The sequence below is a fragment of the Triturus cristatus genome, chromosome 1_2, assembly GCF_964204655.1.
Source record: "Triturus cristatus chromosome 1_2, aTriCri1.1, whole genome shotgun sequence".
Taxonomy (NCBI): Eukaryota; Metazoa; Chordata; class Amphibia; order Caudata; family Salamandridae; genus Triturus; species Triturus cristatus.
This window is the reverse complement of record NC_140580.1, coordinates 216446989-216463982: the sequence shown is the minus strand read 5'-3', so window position 1 is coordinate 216463982 and position 16994 is coordinate 216446989. Positions and strand designations below refer to the sequence as shown.

The following is a 16994-nucleotide window of genomic DNA, read 5'->3' as shown; positions in this document are numbered from 1 at the left end:
ACCTCAATTGAGCGTCTTTTCTTATCTCCCTTTTCCTTTCATGAATATCTCTCCTTCTCACGTAAACCACAATCTTTCTCTACTCCTATAATAAAACATACCTCCAAACTCCTTGACTCAACAACTCCCCCTTCAACTCATCTCACTATAGAATCCTTCCTTGATTCAACAATTTGGCACAACAAAAACCTAACTATTCGAAATAAACCCTTTTATTGGAAGACGTGGAGAGAAAAGGGATTAATATAGATCCATCAGCTATTCTCACTATCGAATTTATTACCTTTTACTACACTTAGCCAATCATTTAATTTACCTGCCACCTCTATACACAAATATGACCTGCTCAAGAAAACTGTTATGGATGCGTACACTCAACTCCCTACTGCACATGACACCTCTACTATTCCGGACCCCTCTTTACGACTTCATATCTTATTAAAAACCACACCCAAAGCATCCACTATTTATAGCTACTTACAAGGCAATGCTGTTGTCAGACAGAAGTCCAAAACAGAAGAGGCGTGGGAACGGGATTTTACAAAATACTGCCCAATATCCCTCTGGAAGAACATATGGTCCAAGATACGCAAGTCCTCCAGAGCAGCCAACACAACGCAAACATTGTTTTTGGTCTACAATAGACTCTTACTAGCACCGGCTACTTTAAGTAAAAGATTTCCAACTATACCAGATACATGTTGGACGTGTATGCCATCAAATGCTGATCTATTTCACATGCTATTTTCTTGTCCTTATGTATATAATTTCTGGAAACAAGTAGGGTCCCAAATTAATCTAATTTGTTATACTAAGTTTTCTTTCTCCTTTGTTCATGTTTTCTTAGATAGTCTTTCTTCTGTTTGGCAGAATGTTACGCTTAATGTCAAAATATTGATTTATTATTAGCGATTGCTTTCCAGCACATTACCATTAATTGGAAAGATTCTACAAAAAGTTCTTATAAGGCCTGGTGGTATGCTGTTTGTCACAATCATAGGTTGGATACCGCCTTTGTTTATCCTTTACATATGGCAATGAAACGTTCAGATCTTTGGTTACCCGTCACAACATATATTGTTGCAAGTGCCAAAAGATGTTCCAAGCTCCTACCACCCCATCAGGAAGTCCCTAAACCACCTTGACTCCCCTAAATGTTCCTAAAATTTTTGTACTCTAATGGCATTTATGTTTCACTCAGTTTGCAATGCTTTCTCTATTTTTATTGATAAGTCCGATTCATGTACTTTCATTGTAACAGACTTATAGTGTATTGATATGAGTTTAACATTATGTACTATGTACAGACACCTTTTACCTCTTCAATAAAAACTTCGTTGAACTTAAAAAAATTACATAGAAAAGGTGATTTTGTACATATTGTGCAGGTACATAAAAAGCAGCTAAGATGAGAGATGATGTGATCTACCTGATAAGCGCCTTCTCTCCGAAGTATTCTCCAACTCCCATGGTTTTGATCTCTCGTGGCTCCTGGGATCCCTCCATAGTTTGAGTTACACACACCTGCCAAAAAAGGAACATTTAGCTTAATATTAGGAATTAGACAACAAGCACGTAAGTGCTTCAAGGACATGATGAACGAAACACCTTTTGATGGGGGTTTTGCAAATTGTTAAGTCTGCTCATAATTTCGCCCTTACAAAACAACAATTTTTGCCCAGATTTACAAAGCTTTTTTCTGCTTGCAAACGGACAGATTTACAGATTCGGACATTTGCGATCAGCAAAAAGCCTTTTCTGATGTACCAAACCCTATTTGAGATTCAGTAACATATTACTGAATCGCAAATAGTGTTTGCCACTCAGTGTTAGGAAGGTGCGTGTTTAGGGTGGTCTGTAAGAATGTTTTGTGCCCAAAATGTGATTGCTAAATATTTGCATTTTCCAACCAACTTCAAGTTGATGGTAATCATTCACAAATGGGAAGGGGTCCCCAAGGGGCTCCTTCCCCTTTGTGAATGGTAGTACAAACATGTTTTCAGAGGAGGCAGTGACTACTCTTAAAAAAAGAAAAGAAAACTTTTCAGTTTATTTTTGAAACGCAGCCCGCTTTCCTTTACGGAAAACGGGCTGCATTTAAAAAAAATATATATATTTATTGTAAAGCAGTCACAGACATTGTGGTCTGCTGACTCCAGCAGACCACCATCCCTGTGTAGTTAGCAATTCCCAATGGGGCGCAAAGCGCGACCTACCTCATTAATATTAATGAGGTAGGTCTACACACATTCGAGCATCGCTGTTTGCGATTTCCCATTTTGAATCGCTAAAATTAACAATTAGGAAATCGCAAACTGGATTCTATGTACATCTGGCCCATTATCTTTGATCAAAGTGGTCAACTCAGTCACTGGTAATTTTTCGTCTCATAAAAGTATGTTTGTATTCATCTTGTGTCCAGCAAAACATATTTTGACTTGATTCTCTACTATTTCTGAAATGTTTTTTTTTTTAAATGACATATTTCCTGATACTTTTGAAATTTTCTAAACCATTTCAACAAACGATGTTCAGCAAAGCCAAACAATTTGGACACAGGTCCCTTGTAGCTCGATCATGAGGTTCAAGACAGCGATTAAAGGCATACAGAGAAGAGACAGAAGTCGTAGAGTGTGAGGGAAGGAAGCAGAGTTCGTTAGTAGCGTGGGTAGCAAATGCATTTGATTGGGATGATTGAGGCAGTGGAAAGTGTCATTGTCTTTTGTATTGGTAAACAAAAGAGCTAATTTCTCTCACACCATACACAGTGCTCACTCAATATTTTGACTGCAAAATCATTTAAGTGGCTCCACAGTTGTTTTTTAAGATTAATACTTTATTTCAGAGATTTATTTTAAATCTCAAGAGCCTATCAGTATTGTTAGTATGCATTTAGAAGCACGATGCATATGAAATGCGTTATTAAGTGCAGAACAGTCAACCCATCACCAGTTAGTGGTAAATAAAACAAACCAATGGATCTTCTCCAGACTCAGCATCTGTGGAGTCCCTGCCTCCATATACTATACGCCCCATGAAATGTGCACACCCTGAGGGGACCCACGGCTTGATTTACAACATCTACTTGACTAGTGGCCTATGATTAAAGCACACTTGGCTGGCACCCACCAGTAATTCCCTCCCAAGAGCTGCGTCGCACAAAACCACCTACTGATAGACCTGCTTCCTCCCACCCTTCTCGTCCCTCTTACCCTTCTCAGCTCCTTCTCTTAAATAAACGAAGAGAGGCCAGAGAGATTTTTTTATTATTACAGATTTCTTCTGGAGAGTTGTAACTTGCTAGCAAAATACCAGCTATACAACAGAGTGACTTGAACAACTGAATGCAACCTATAGGCTTTATGCAGTATACAGGCTGCAAAATTTAATAAATAAACGTGTATAAAATAAAAAGAACAAGCTCAACAGTTTAAATTATACCCGCGAAAAGGTTGCAAGGCTTAGCTGGGTCATTTAGAGTTTTGGAGAGCTGGAGCATGACCGCAAATTGACAGTGCCCCCACCCCACCAAATCCGGAGTTCCCGCTTTATGCTGGAGGAAGCACTGGGTTTTCATTGGTGGAGCTTCTACTGGCTCCACCATTGAATATTTCTGATCTGACTGCTCGCCCGACTAAGGCAGTCAGGTCATAGTGTTTATCATTCCGCCCTTTTAAGGGAAAGCCAACAATCACTAGATTTCGCTACACAAGACAATTAAACAAGAACAATCCCTCCACATCAGTGTCGCTGAAGTTCTTTTTAGTTCGAGCCTATAGAGGCAACACGCATGCGCTGCTCACTTTGCGAGGCATGCAGTATTTAGTATGGCATGGAAGCTGTGTGGAATCTCTGCCCACTCTCCGCCCATCTTTTTCATTGGTTTAGGTCCTAAATGCTGCCTTCCAATTGGTTTTAGGCCGGTTAGTCCCTCCTCATGATGGCCATGTCAATATTAGTATCCTTCCATGGTTACTGGCCCCTTTACTTCAAGCACTATTTTGTTCTTGTGCCGCCGCTTCCCCGCAGCTTCACCCAGTGTGCAAGATGCTGACAGTCGAGCCGCCCGTGGATTCATAGTCACAGTCATTATTGTATTAATGGGTGAGTCATTTGCCGTTCGTGTCGTATTATCAGGGTCATTATCCACTACGGATATGATGTACTTAAACAAAAAGTGGACAGTGGTATGAGGGGTAAGTAGACGTATAGATTATTTATATAAATATCATCGGCCTTAACCCACTACTGCTTAAACATTTTTTCAGTTTTAATAAGCCTGCCCTGCCACGACTTTACTGGGTCAGTGGATTTAAATTACTTTTTTTACTCTATTTGAAATCCTACGAAGCTTTGCTCTCAGGAAGGAATTTGGAGGTTTGTATATTGAAAAGCATACTACTGGCAGTCTGATTTCTGGTGTAAGACACGCATACTTGTTCACGCCTTCCTTAGATCGATCAGTTGTTTCCCACATTGTTCATCAGTTGAATCTAAACTATCGCTCTGACATTAAAATGCCTTTGTGAATTAGTCGCAGCCTGTTTTAGACTGTTTCTGCTGATCATTTAATTTTGTATATGCCAGAGAAGAACGATGTTTTTCTGTCTCAGAACCACAGTTGTAGAATTTCTTGCTATTATTCCTCCTTCAAAATCATTCACTAATGAGCAATTGTCAGGACTTAAAGGCCATCTGTTCTAGAAAGACTGACTTCTTGCTGTTCCCATGGTTCCTTTCTTTCAAAAAGAAAAAATGCTAGCCGGTTGTTGTCTGAAGAAGCCCGGACATACTACATAGGGCTTTAATCAAAATCGTATATATTAATTTATAACTTGAGTTTTGTGCCTTGGTTTCTTTTAATTATTAATCAGGGGCCATTAGCGCATCTCTAGGACACATTTAGAAGGTCTTTCCATTTATATTTGCTGCTTAAAGTTTGTTCAGATAGGGAGGGGGGAAACAGGATTCAGGTAATTCTGCTCATTTTGGTGACGGCAGGGACTACTTGTGTTGCCGGTAGTAAACCGGCCAGGTGTCAAACTTAGCTTTTCCGACAGAGTGCTGGCATCTGCTGCATTGCCTTGGAACACTTTAGTTTGCAGTAGGCACTACAGGTTTCCAACACATTACCGTTAATCTCAACTATGCATAAACAGTGCTACAGTATGGGGCAACATAAATAGACACAAGAGAGTAGAACTCATGCAGTGTATTTAAATAACATTTAGTTTCATAGTCAACGGCATTTGACTAGCACACAATATGCCATTTGTATGTCCTTGTACTGCTTTGGCAGTCCATAATTTTTCCTCGTGAGGTAAATAGTTTAGCGTTTTTGAAGCCAATCAGAATTGGAGCTAAAAAGTGCTGGTTTTGTAATAGCAATGGTTGTGTTTAAACCATAAAGAAAGAAAGATAGCCAGTGCTGTCATTATATAATAAGTGCTGTAAAACCCGGTAGTACATCCTTTGGTATAATTCAAGTTACACTTTCAAAACTATTGTAATGAAAAAGTTAAATCGTAGCTAAAAAAATTAAGGTAGGATTCATCCACTCTTGTGCTCGTTTTTTGAAAATTAGACCAAAGTCACATTTAGAATGTTTACCCTGTTTCTTGTTTTAGAATCACTCCAGAAAAATGTGCTACTGAGCACTGTATTAAATGGGAAACACATATTTGAACATTCTGGTAGTGATTGCACATTTCAAATACAAGACCAAAGGTCAACAAAATACTTTTTGCCAGTGGAGTTTACACACTTTGCATTCAATGAGGGTGGCACAGTTTATTAATTCTCAGAAAAAAATTATTGTAGAACAGTTTTCTTTCCAAAGCTATTCTTTGAAAGGCATGTCCCACTGAAAGTGAAATATTGCATTACACCCACAGTGCCAAAATGTTCCCCATAATATATACATCACGACCTTTGTGAGTTTTCCAGAGTTTGTAAAAAAGTTCACAAGGGGAAAAACTTAGCATGCTCTTGTACACAATCTTTCCACAATCACACTGCTATGCAGGGCCCTTCCATCATGCCATTACAGGTGCCATTTCCCAAAGCACTGGCTGGTTTACCAGTGCACATCACCCCTACGAGGTCCTAAAACGTTGCTACCTAGATAGCTGAAAAACAATGCAGTTTTCCATTTCACAAACCACTTCGGGTTCTGCACACCCTTTCACCAGTATATTGTATCTGTCATATAGTTCATGTATGTTCAACTCAAAAAGCATTAGGTTACAGGATCAGCCTTATATTAAAGGCTAGAATAGCCCTTTTTGTCCCTGCTGATGACCCACCACATCACTGAAACAAACATCCGTTTCACAATATGCGTCTACTTGGTCTCAGCGGACAGTTGGCTTGATGGCCTTCTGCCTTCCTGTATCTCATTCCAGCTTTCACATGAGTGCCTGGTGGCCTGTTATTGGGACACAAAAGAAGATCTAGCAAGCAAATCAAAATGAAATTCTGTCTCCTTCTGTTTAAAGCACTGTTCTGGTGGACCCTGAGACAACCACTTTTGTGAGTTCCATGCCGGTACATCATAGTTCTTAAAGTACCATCCAGGTTCCCATTCAGTGTTCCAAAGAGCTTAATATACCTGGAAAGAGGACGTTGTACGGCCATTTTCTTAAGCTCCAAGTCGTTTTTTCCAGCTAAGATGCGTTTAATCTGTTTTTCTAGCAAAAGGATGTTCATTATTCATAGACAACATAACATTAATGTTGTAATGCAAGGAAACATTTTTGCACAAGCATCATACAAGTATAAGCTATATTGTGGGTTAGTCTGTTCCGTGAGACAATGTAAAAAATATTTCACAAAATAATTTTTGTGTCAGTCTCTTTAGTCACAGGTGTCCAAAAACATGCCATCATTTGTGTTAAGATCTGGGTGGGCCGAAGTCTGCCACACTATGCAAATTGTATGTGCACATGAAATTGGCAGTATTTCTTGGACAAAAGTGCAGGACTATGCCACACGGACCCCTACTGTCAGCCACCATCTTCCATCACAGCCATCAGGCAGGATTATTAGGACAGCTCTGGATTTCTCTGGAAAAATAGACAAGCCCAGCCCTTATCAGTGCGCATATTTAACAATCTTGAGTAGTGCCGCTCTTGTTTGCCTCGCACTAAGTGAACTGCTTACAGTTAAATGTACCTGGTATGCTTTCACAATCCCACTTACATGCATGGAGCGTGTGACCGGCACTGTAATATTCACTTGGCTTGGGAACTCAGCACACATGGCGCTACATAAAACCCACAGCGTTCTTAGCACAAGTAGGTAAAGGCACTGCTCAGCACCCCCTCCCTTATTAACAAATGCCCCTCCTCTCCCAGCTGCCCACCTTACACTCATAAAACTCACACCACCCCTTGTCCAATACTGCCATGTATAGTACCACTTCTTAGTACTGTTGCAATACATTTAATAGGAGTTTACTTGCACTTCTCAGGAACAAACAGGAATTCTGAATAGTGCATAACTACACTTCTATATTTCCAATTCAAGTTCTGGAAACAGTAACATGTTTCATCTTCAGAATGAAATACATTGGATTATGTTATGTTACTGCTCATTTCCTTCTTTTGGTTTTTAAGCTGTGTGCACCACATTGGTCTAAGTTGTCTGCAATATGTTTTGCAGCAGTACTCTGTGCTGCCTGAACTAACATTTGCTGCATAGTTCTGGTATGCACACACCAATTAATTGAGGATCAGTGTGCCAGGGTTATAGTAGAGGAGTTCTATCCTATGTATGAGTGTTTTCATGTGCATGTGTTCTTCAATACTTGCTGTTTGGCATGGGTCATCTGGCATGATGTTTTAACGTGGTTGCTTCTATAGTGTGCTGCTTTTGGCAACGTATTATTAGTAATCTACACAGGTCCATACCACAATATTCAACTCCACACATTGACAAGCCACGCCACATAATTCATGACAAAGCCACGTATTTCAACTCTGCAACACACCACATACATCCAATCCACACCACAAAATTCCATATCATGCCACAAAATTCAACAGCACACCACTTAATTAAACTACACTGTATATCACTCCAAAACACAAAATACAATTCCACATAAGTAATCTCCATAACACACAATCACACTCCACATAATTTTACTACACTCAATACCACATTATTACTATACACATAATTGCACTGTACACCATGCCACATAATTCCACTACACCTATCAACTCCATACAACACAATTCCACCACATACAATTTCACAACTAATAATTCCAATCCACATAATTCCACTACACACCACATACATCCACTCCAATCCAAAACACTTAGGTAAAAAACCTTGTCATTAATAATCCCAATAACTCTCACAAATGTGAGACCAATTTGCATTGCAAATGCTTGTTTCAAGAATGTAAACAAAACACTTTGCAGAGCAGATGTATCAAACATGGCGTTTGCTCAGCAAAGCTTCATTGCCTTCCATAAAAGTGCTGCAGCACAATATAAAAAATGTATCTGGGAGAGAAAGAAGAATCTTCCCATGGTCATTTGAATTGCTGTGTCTATCAAGATTTTAAGGTGTCTTATGCAAATGTTGGCCCAGGCTGAAGCGGCTCATGGACGTTTTGTACAATATTCTCTCTATTCCTTCTTTGCTTCCTGACCTCCTTCTCACAACATCAATCCCATTTCTTTTTTCTCATGGAGCTGGCATTTATTCTGGGAATAAAATACACTCTCTTTCAAAATTAACTTTATCTTCTGAAAATATAATCTTCATGGAATCTTCTAGTCGGGGAACCACAGAGCAGACAAGGGCTACTGAGCCACAATGCAGTGGTTGGGGTAATTTGCTTATGTTGTTCTAGGGTTTAATCCTACTATGGCTCTGCCAACTGGGCTAAATGCACCCTTTCCATACTTGACTCTCAGGGTAGTGCATATGAACTGTCAAAATGTTCTTTGGGTGGGAGTGTAGGGAACAAGAGCTCAGCACTCAAAAGTCAAGCAGTAAATGAAATGCTGCATTTTCCACTGCAGTGTTTATTTTCTTGTTTAAAAGAAAGTTCTTAATCTCACAGTGAAACTAAATGTGACACACTCCAATGGGGAAACAGTTACAGGGTTGAGACTTCACCTACCCATTCTAGTGAAGTGCTACACCCATAACAGTGCCCACTCCCCATTATAGGAAGTTCTCCAATGTCTAGGGAACTCGTGCAGAGATACTGGGATAGGCATTGACTAGGGACAGGTGAAGATAACTAGCTGTTATCTTAGTGAATAGTTAATAGATTGGTTCAATAGCTCTTTAAGCCAAAATAATTTGCATTGGTAAATGTTAGCATTCTAATGTCAGGTTCACCTTTGCATGACTGAGGCACAGTATTACAGTCTTTGCGTGTTGAGGTCTGTTAGAAATGGGGGTCTCTAGTTGGCAATGGTTTGCACCTTTGTCCAAATAGGGACCCTTGCTTCTAGTCAGGGAAAGGGGGGTACACTCCTAAAATAACCCCTGCTCACCGCCCTGGTAGCTTGGCACGAGCAGACATGCTTATCTCAGAGGCAGTGTGCAAAGCATTTGTGAACACATACAGTAATACAGTGAAAAAACTACAAATGGACACCACACCAGTTTAGAAAAATAAGTAATCTTTATCTAGACTTAACACAAGACCAAACGACAAAAATCCACAATATGGTAATAAGAATATGACTTTCAGATGGTAGAAATAGCTTAGTTCAATGTAGATGGTAAAAGCGACACTTTACTCCCAAAGTACTTTGGATGTGTCATGCAAAACAAACAAAAGGGTCGCAGGGAAGGCGGGGGAGGTGGCGCACTTGTTCCTTACTGCAGCGCAGGGGAGGCAATGCATCTGTTCCTTACCGAAGAGGAGGCAAAGTGTCTGTTTCTTACTGTGATCCGGTGCGATGCAACAAAATGGCACCTTGATGCGATGCGATGCGACGATCCGGTGCGATGCGACAAAATGATGTCTTTCATGTGATGCGACAACGTGGATGTGCTGTGTGAACGCCCAATGGCCGTGCGGCAAAATTTAGTGTTTCTTGAGCCGTGACAGGCCCTGCAAAGCGCTTCTCCGGTGATGCGATGGCACCCTCTGCTGCAGCGGCAAGCTTCTCCGGTGATGCGACACGCTTCTTCGGCAATGCGATGGCAAACAGCTGCAGCGGCAGCACGCTTCTTCAGCGATGCAATGACAAAAGCTTTGGCGGCCATACGCCACTTGCTTGTTGCATCGCGCTTCCAGCTCACAGCAACACGCAATCTCTAGAGGGCCCAAACCAACAGCAGGCACCTCTCTACAGGTAGAATTCCCAGCAAGGAAATTCAGGAGGAGCTGGTGGTGAATTCTTTGTGTCCCCGAGACTTCAGAACAGGAGGTAAGCTCAGCTTCAAGCCCTTGGAGCTCTTCCTCAAGATAGTTAAAGTACACACAAAGGTCCTTTTCTCCTGTCCTTGGCAATAAGTAACCACTGCAGGCCAACTCCAAACAGCAAACAGCACAGGGGCAGTCTCCTCCTTCAGCTTCCTTGGTTCTCTCCTTGGCAAAGTTTTGTCTTGATTCCCAGAAGTGATCTAAAGTTCTGGGGTCTGGGCCCCAATATGTATACTGCAAAATCCTTTGTTCTCTGAACGCAGAGAGTGTCTGTGCCCAGCCAAAACCAGTTCTGTTCCCCCTGGTGCAGCTTCCTGGCAGGAGGTGGAGACAGCACTGTTGAAAGCAGACCTGGCCCAGGTAGCTGAAAGGAAAACTCCTCCCCATACTCTCTATTCTATGAAGGCTCAAGCAGGTGAAAGGAAATCTCCTCCACCTACTCTCTATTAAATGCAGGTCCTATTCAGCCCAGCCCTGACCCATCAGACTGCTGGACCCAAGGCCCTCTCCAGCCCCCTGTCACTCACAAACCAGACATGGAATACACAAACCTAGCAGAGGCATACTGGATGGTGAGGCAAGAAAATACCTACTTTCTAAAAGTGGTATTTTCAAACACAGAATGTACAAATCACCCGCACTATGTTCAGGCATATTACACTTTATTTTCCCATCTTGTTCCCTGGGTCAGTTATAATTATAAGATGTTATAATCAAACTGCCCATTCTGACCTATGGGAACAGATATCCTTGCAATAGTAAAAAACTAAATTGGCTGTAATTCACTATCAGGACATGCCAAAAACATCAGGGCATGCCCCACCTTTCACATACAATGCACCCTGCCCTTGGGCCTACCTTAGGGGTGTCTAACATTTAGAAAAGGGACGGTTTAGGGACTGGCAAGTGGATGCACTTGCCAACTCGACATGGCAGTCCCAGACTGCACACAGGGTCTGCAATGGCAGGACTGAGACACACTTTACAAGCTGCTTCTGTGGGTGGCAAAACCAGTGCTGCAAGCCCACCACCATCATTTGTTTTACAGGCTCTGGGCACACATGATGCACTGTACTAGGGTCTGACAAGTAAATCAAATTAGCCAACCATGGAGTCACTAATCCATGACAACAATTTACAATAGGGAGCACTTGCACTTTGGCACTGAACAACAGTGGCAAAGTGCCCAAAGCATGTAGACCAGCAAAAACACAGTAGGCAACAGCAAAAAATGGAAGGGAGACCCACGCCAATGGTGCCAGGTCTAATAAGGTCTTATGTTACCAAATCAATGGAGATGTGGTTTGAGAGGTGCTGGGTGATGAGGTTGGATTCAGTGTCCGTTCTGGCAATGTGGGTCCTTGGCCCGCACAGGTGGTGGTCTCAATCTTCGCTTGGCCACTGGTTTTGAACAGTGCATCCGACCTGCTTGGTGGGTGCTCAATTGTGACCTTCGGGCCAGGTGCAGATGGGTGCTCATCTTCAGAAGTTGCAGCCTCCAGGTTGGGTGCTGATGGGTGGTTGTCTTTAGGAGTTGTGGCTTCTTGCTAAAGGACAATGATGACTTCTTATGGGGGGGAAACTATGTCAAACTGTGCAGCAACTATCCATCAGGTGTTGTTTTGCTCCCAAACAGCATGGTGTCACTTCGGCTGATTTTTTCTTTTTGCAATTCACTACAGGAACCACACTGGGAACCAGGAGCTCCCTAATCACTTGGGTGAGCACCAGCTTTGATTCTGCTGGTGGTCAGCTACTTCTGGGTGTTCTAAGCACCAATAACTTGCTGGGCTTCTCCTCATGTACAATCTCTCCTCTTGCAGAGCTAGGCATTCTTCTTACCTCAATGGCAGGCTTCTAGGTAGTGAGCTGACTCAGCATCTCCAGCAATTTTCTCAAACATTAGTTAATGAACCCTCACTCTGGAAGAATGGCTGTGATAAGACACTTGCCCTGGTTGCACAGCATCTCTCAGAATACTCAGCAGAGCACTTCTTTCCTCAGTATTGAAGAATTGGAACTGGAACAGAGTGGGGAAGATTGGATCTCACTCTTTTCCTCATTCAGAGAATGTAGATCCACTATCTAAGGTCCTGTAACTGGTTTGGGGTGGTTCTCTTTCAAATGATGTTTTCAAGCTTAAGAGCAGACACAGCCATTATGCAGGTGGTGATGATGCCTGCGCCAAGCAGGGGTATCCAAAAGAAAGGCAAAATGAAGAGTGAAGACTTTGCACCTGAGGACCATCAGCCTTCCTTAAGTAGCATTCGCAGACAGATAAAAAGGCAAGCTCTGCCTGGAATGTCTCCACCTTTAACAACATAATCTGCTGGCTCACCTCTCTTCCCTACCATCCACCGAATGGCAGGCCTCAGGAAAATCTAATCAGCAATCCCTTGTTAAATGGTCTAAATAGCTTTTCCAAGGGCAGTCCTGTCTCCATCCTCCCTCAAGTCAGTGTCTGGGTCTCCAGTGATAGAAATGCCAGAAATACACTTCCACTGACTCAGAAAACTGTATCCGTCCTCCATTGTGTGCCTTGTTAAACTAGGGGCCATTCAAAATAGACCCAACTGGCCACAGAAACAAATACTCACCTTGTGCACAGTCTCACTGGCCTGTATGTGCCACAGTACACTTGAGCCCTACGCAGAATGTCAGCACGAAGGTCTGAGGGTCATATTGAAGCAGAACGTTTACCCAAGGAATTCCTCTCTAACACAGAAAACAAGGTCTGTTCAGGACTATTAATTTATCAAAAATTGCCACTCTGCTACCACCGTTTCAAGACAGCAACTCAAGATCAGTACTGTAGGTGCTTGTGACAAAAGAGGGCATGCTTGCTGAGACCCTGCAGATCACAAAATAAGTTCTAAACCTTATAATCACCAAGATCAGGTCTAGGCTGCCTCACGCACACTAGATTAGCATGTTAGCTGAACTTGTAAAAGTTAGGAAAGCAGTTTCATATGCATTTGGTTTACTCAGGGCAAGAGTGCATGCCCATGTACAATGCATGAATCAATCCTGTCCCAACACTTCAACTCAGAAATGTTGTATCCTTTCCACTTGCCCTTCCCTAGATATAATAGCTGCAATTATGCTTCCAGAAGAATTATTGTCTCCATCCATAGGAGCACTCCATCAGCTCTACTTTCCAAAAGAAACTCACTGCACCACCCTTCTAAAATACTAAGACCAATTCCATCTTATCTTTTTGTCTCTCCACGATGTTTTTTCCTTGCTTTTCTAGTCCTAAAACTATGACCCTGCATTCATAAATCAAACATGTGATTTGAATATCCCTTCCTGCCAGATGTACTTTTTTCATTCATAAATAAGGATATGCAATTAGTACATACTGTTTTGCAAAATCCGAATACAGTTTGCGATGCAACCTATGTACTAATAGGTCACTGCAAATTGCACATTTGCAGGGGATTGCAAAATGTCTAGCCTACTAAATAACATTTAGACATATCTCAATTTGTGAAACCCTGTGACCGGATGCACATAAAGAGATGGAGGCCTGCAAGGGACAGCAAGCCTCTATCCCTACATTTTCTCAATTCGGTAGATATGAAGGGGGACAGGCATGGACCGCTCTTTACTCACGCTAATGTCCCACAGTATGATTGCTAAAAAGGAAACTGTGCGAGGGAGATCAATAGTTTGCAATCAGATTTGTCGCCACAGAATAATGATACACCACTTTCTGAATGAGAAATGGGAGTGGGTCGTCCCTTTCACTCCACTTTATACTTCCTTTTCGGTAAGGGTCGCAAAAGCCCTTTTTCAAATCAGAAAGCTGCTCTGGCTCATAAAAAGACATTTGTATATGGCCAAACTCCATTTTACAGTTGCAAACCCTTTTAATGTGCAATGTGCACAGCTTCTGAGCAGAAAATGTTTGTGTAAATCTGTCCCTAAGTCCCCCTTTGCTCTTATTCTCCCCTCCACATCTGCAATCCCTTATCAAGTTCTCTCCCAGCTGATCAGTTTATTTACTGATAACTGTCTTCTATCTGTGAGGCCCAGTCAATCTCCGGCTGAAGGCCACAATCACGTGGATAGTCGCTATGGCACACATCCTCCTATTTCGTGTTCTTAAATGGTTTCTTGCCATGGTTGGCTTAATAGCCCACAAATAGATTATCACAGAGCAACATACTTTATTGTTTGATTAATAAAAATCATTACAACGATGGACATGCAACAATAAAAACGTATGTCGGACAGTTGCTAAAATATTTACACATGGGGCAGTAGAAGGGCGTTAACTGAACTCCTGTATCTTTACTTACATTATTTCCTCATGCTCTATTAAAAGCAAGCCTAAATGCGTCCATTTAATCCATTTATACCGTCACGAATAAATAGTAAATAATAAAAGGTTATGGTTTTTAACAGTAAATAGTTATTTAAAGACCTAATCAACACCCGTCAGAAAATACATAGTCTCTATTTGTTCATGCAGTTTAAAAGTGTGCTACATTTAGACGATAAATCCTTTTTGTTAAGACACAATTAAAAACCGTAATGATCCATTCTAGTTTTAACATCATACTAAAACAATGGGACAAGACACTAGTCGTTATTAAAAAACTACTAACTAATCCACTGATGATACAGTTCTATTTGTGAATAGATAAAACCCCCCACATAAGATGGTGGAAACTTCAAGGTCACACAAAGCAGAGGACAATAAAAAAACAATGTGCAAAATACCATATACGGCCGCTGTCAAGTTATACAGTAAAATAAACAGGTCAGCAAAACAACGGGCTTAGTTCTCCCCAGTATGAATTAACAATTGTTAGCTTGCTGGCTCTCACAGTTTGTAAGTATTTTACTGCTCTTGTAACGAAACTGGTGAACCAGATATTAAACACTGGATTATCCGGATTCATGGATGCAAGAATGGCTTGTCGACAGGAGCGAACACAAGTTTGTTCCATACGCCCCATAGCAGGACCTTTCAATCGTTGAGAAGTGCAGGGCAAAGACATACCACGTGCTCAATTGTTTCCTCACCGCTCCCGCACCCCCTGCACGTTAAGTTAGTGCTTGTGCAGTGCCAACCTGGCAAGCGGTACAGGAATGGCCATTCTTCCATTCTGAGGGCCAAAAATCTTTTTTTCCACAGAGTAGGTGCATGACATATGAGGCGCCACAAACCCTGGCTTAAACCTGATATGACTGCCAGGCATGCTTACGCTATACCAGTTGGGCTCTGTCCGAGTGAAGGACCAGAAGCGGACATTCCTTTTAATATACATTTTGAGTGCCTGCTGCGGTGGTTTGGAGCTACAAAACTCTTCTGCATCCAAGAGTTTTAAGGAATCTTGTAGGTAGCACAGGTACGATCTCCCAAGCTGAATGGTTAAAATTTCCTGCCACAATATAGCCTTCAAGCTTCCTTCTTTAGAAGTGCGTAGCTTGTTGCACGACCTGATGAATGCTCCAGCCCCTACGGCTCGATGATCTTAGAGACCAAACTCATGTCGTATTTGGGCAGGGGATGAGGTTTTTGGAAGACTCAGCACTTGTTTAAAGATTATTGTTGCTATTTTGTTCACAAGGCTGTTATCTTTCCCTTGCATGATCTCCTGACCATAAGTGAGATAATTGAGTATTTTTGCCTTCATAATGCTTATAACAGGGGTCAAGCTTGGGCCGGACAGCTGTCTTGCGAGATTCTTGAATGTCACCTGGATTGTCAGAGCTTTAGCTTCTACCTCGTCTCTATGTTTTGAGAATGAGCCCCTTCTGTCCATGTGGACCCCCAGATATTTATATGAAGTGGCCCTATCGATACTTTTACCCTTGAACTGCTAACCGCCACCTTGTTATTTCCTTAACCCATAGGTGATTGCCCTTGTCTTTGATATGTTTAACTCCAGTTCGTTTTCGATGGTATAGGGAGACAGCCAATCAAGTAGTCTCTGCAAGCCGACCCTGTTGTGGCTGAGGAAGACAAGGTTGTCTGCATACAGTAAATTGCTGACTCCAAGTTTTGGAGGATGGGAGTTGACTTCATCAAGTAACTGCAATAGATTGGAAATGAAAAGATTGAAAAGGAGGGGCACCAGCACATAGCCTTGTTTTACTCCACGTGATGTTTGTATTTTTCTGAAGATATGGGCTCCGTCTCCAAGTTTTATACGGATCCATGTGTTTGTGTGTAGCTTATTATGGCTCACAAGAGCGCAGGTGGAATACCCAATTTCCGCAGTTTGGACCATAATTGGCCCCTGGGCACGCGATTGAAAGCAGCCTTGAAGTCGACAAAACAGTCGTGAATTAGCATTCCAGAGGCTACCGCTTTATCCAACAGGACAGATATTGCAAACAAGTTGGTTATGGTTCCTGATATTGGCACAAATCCTGTCTGATTAAAGGGTATAAGGTGTTTTTTTGTGGCCCAAGAAGCCAGATCTTGAAGGAAAAGCTTAGCGTTGTTTTTGGATTTAACATCCAGTAGAGTAATCATCCTATTATTTTTGGGGTCTGATCTCTTGCCACCTTTGTAAATTGGATGTATAATGGCTCCACGACAAGTTTCCGGTATGACCTGGTTAGTCCAGCA

At 41.8% G+C, this 16994-nt stretch overlaps 1 protein-coding gene across 2 annotated transcripts in view; it reads right to left on the bottom strand.

The window, feature by feature from the left end:
* The window catches only part of LOC146867068 (cGMP-dependent protein kinase 2-like), a 1824148-nt gene that overhangs the window by 863014 nt on the left and 944140 nt on the right, over nt 1-16994 (bottom strand). For both annotated transcript variants that reach the window (XM_085603485.1, XM_085603486.1), the window contains exon 8: nt 1430-1524. In XM_085603485.1, coding sequence (XP_085459611.1) covers nt 1430-1524 — 95 coding nt within the window. The remainder of the gene's footprint in view (nt 1-1429; nt 1525-16994) is intronic.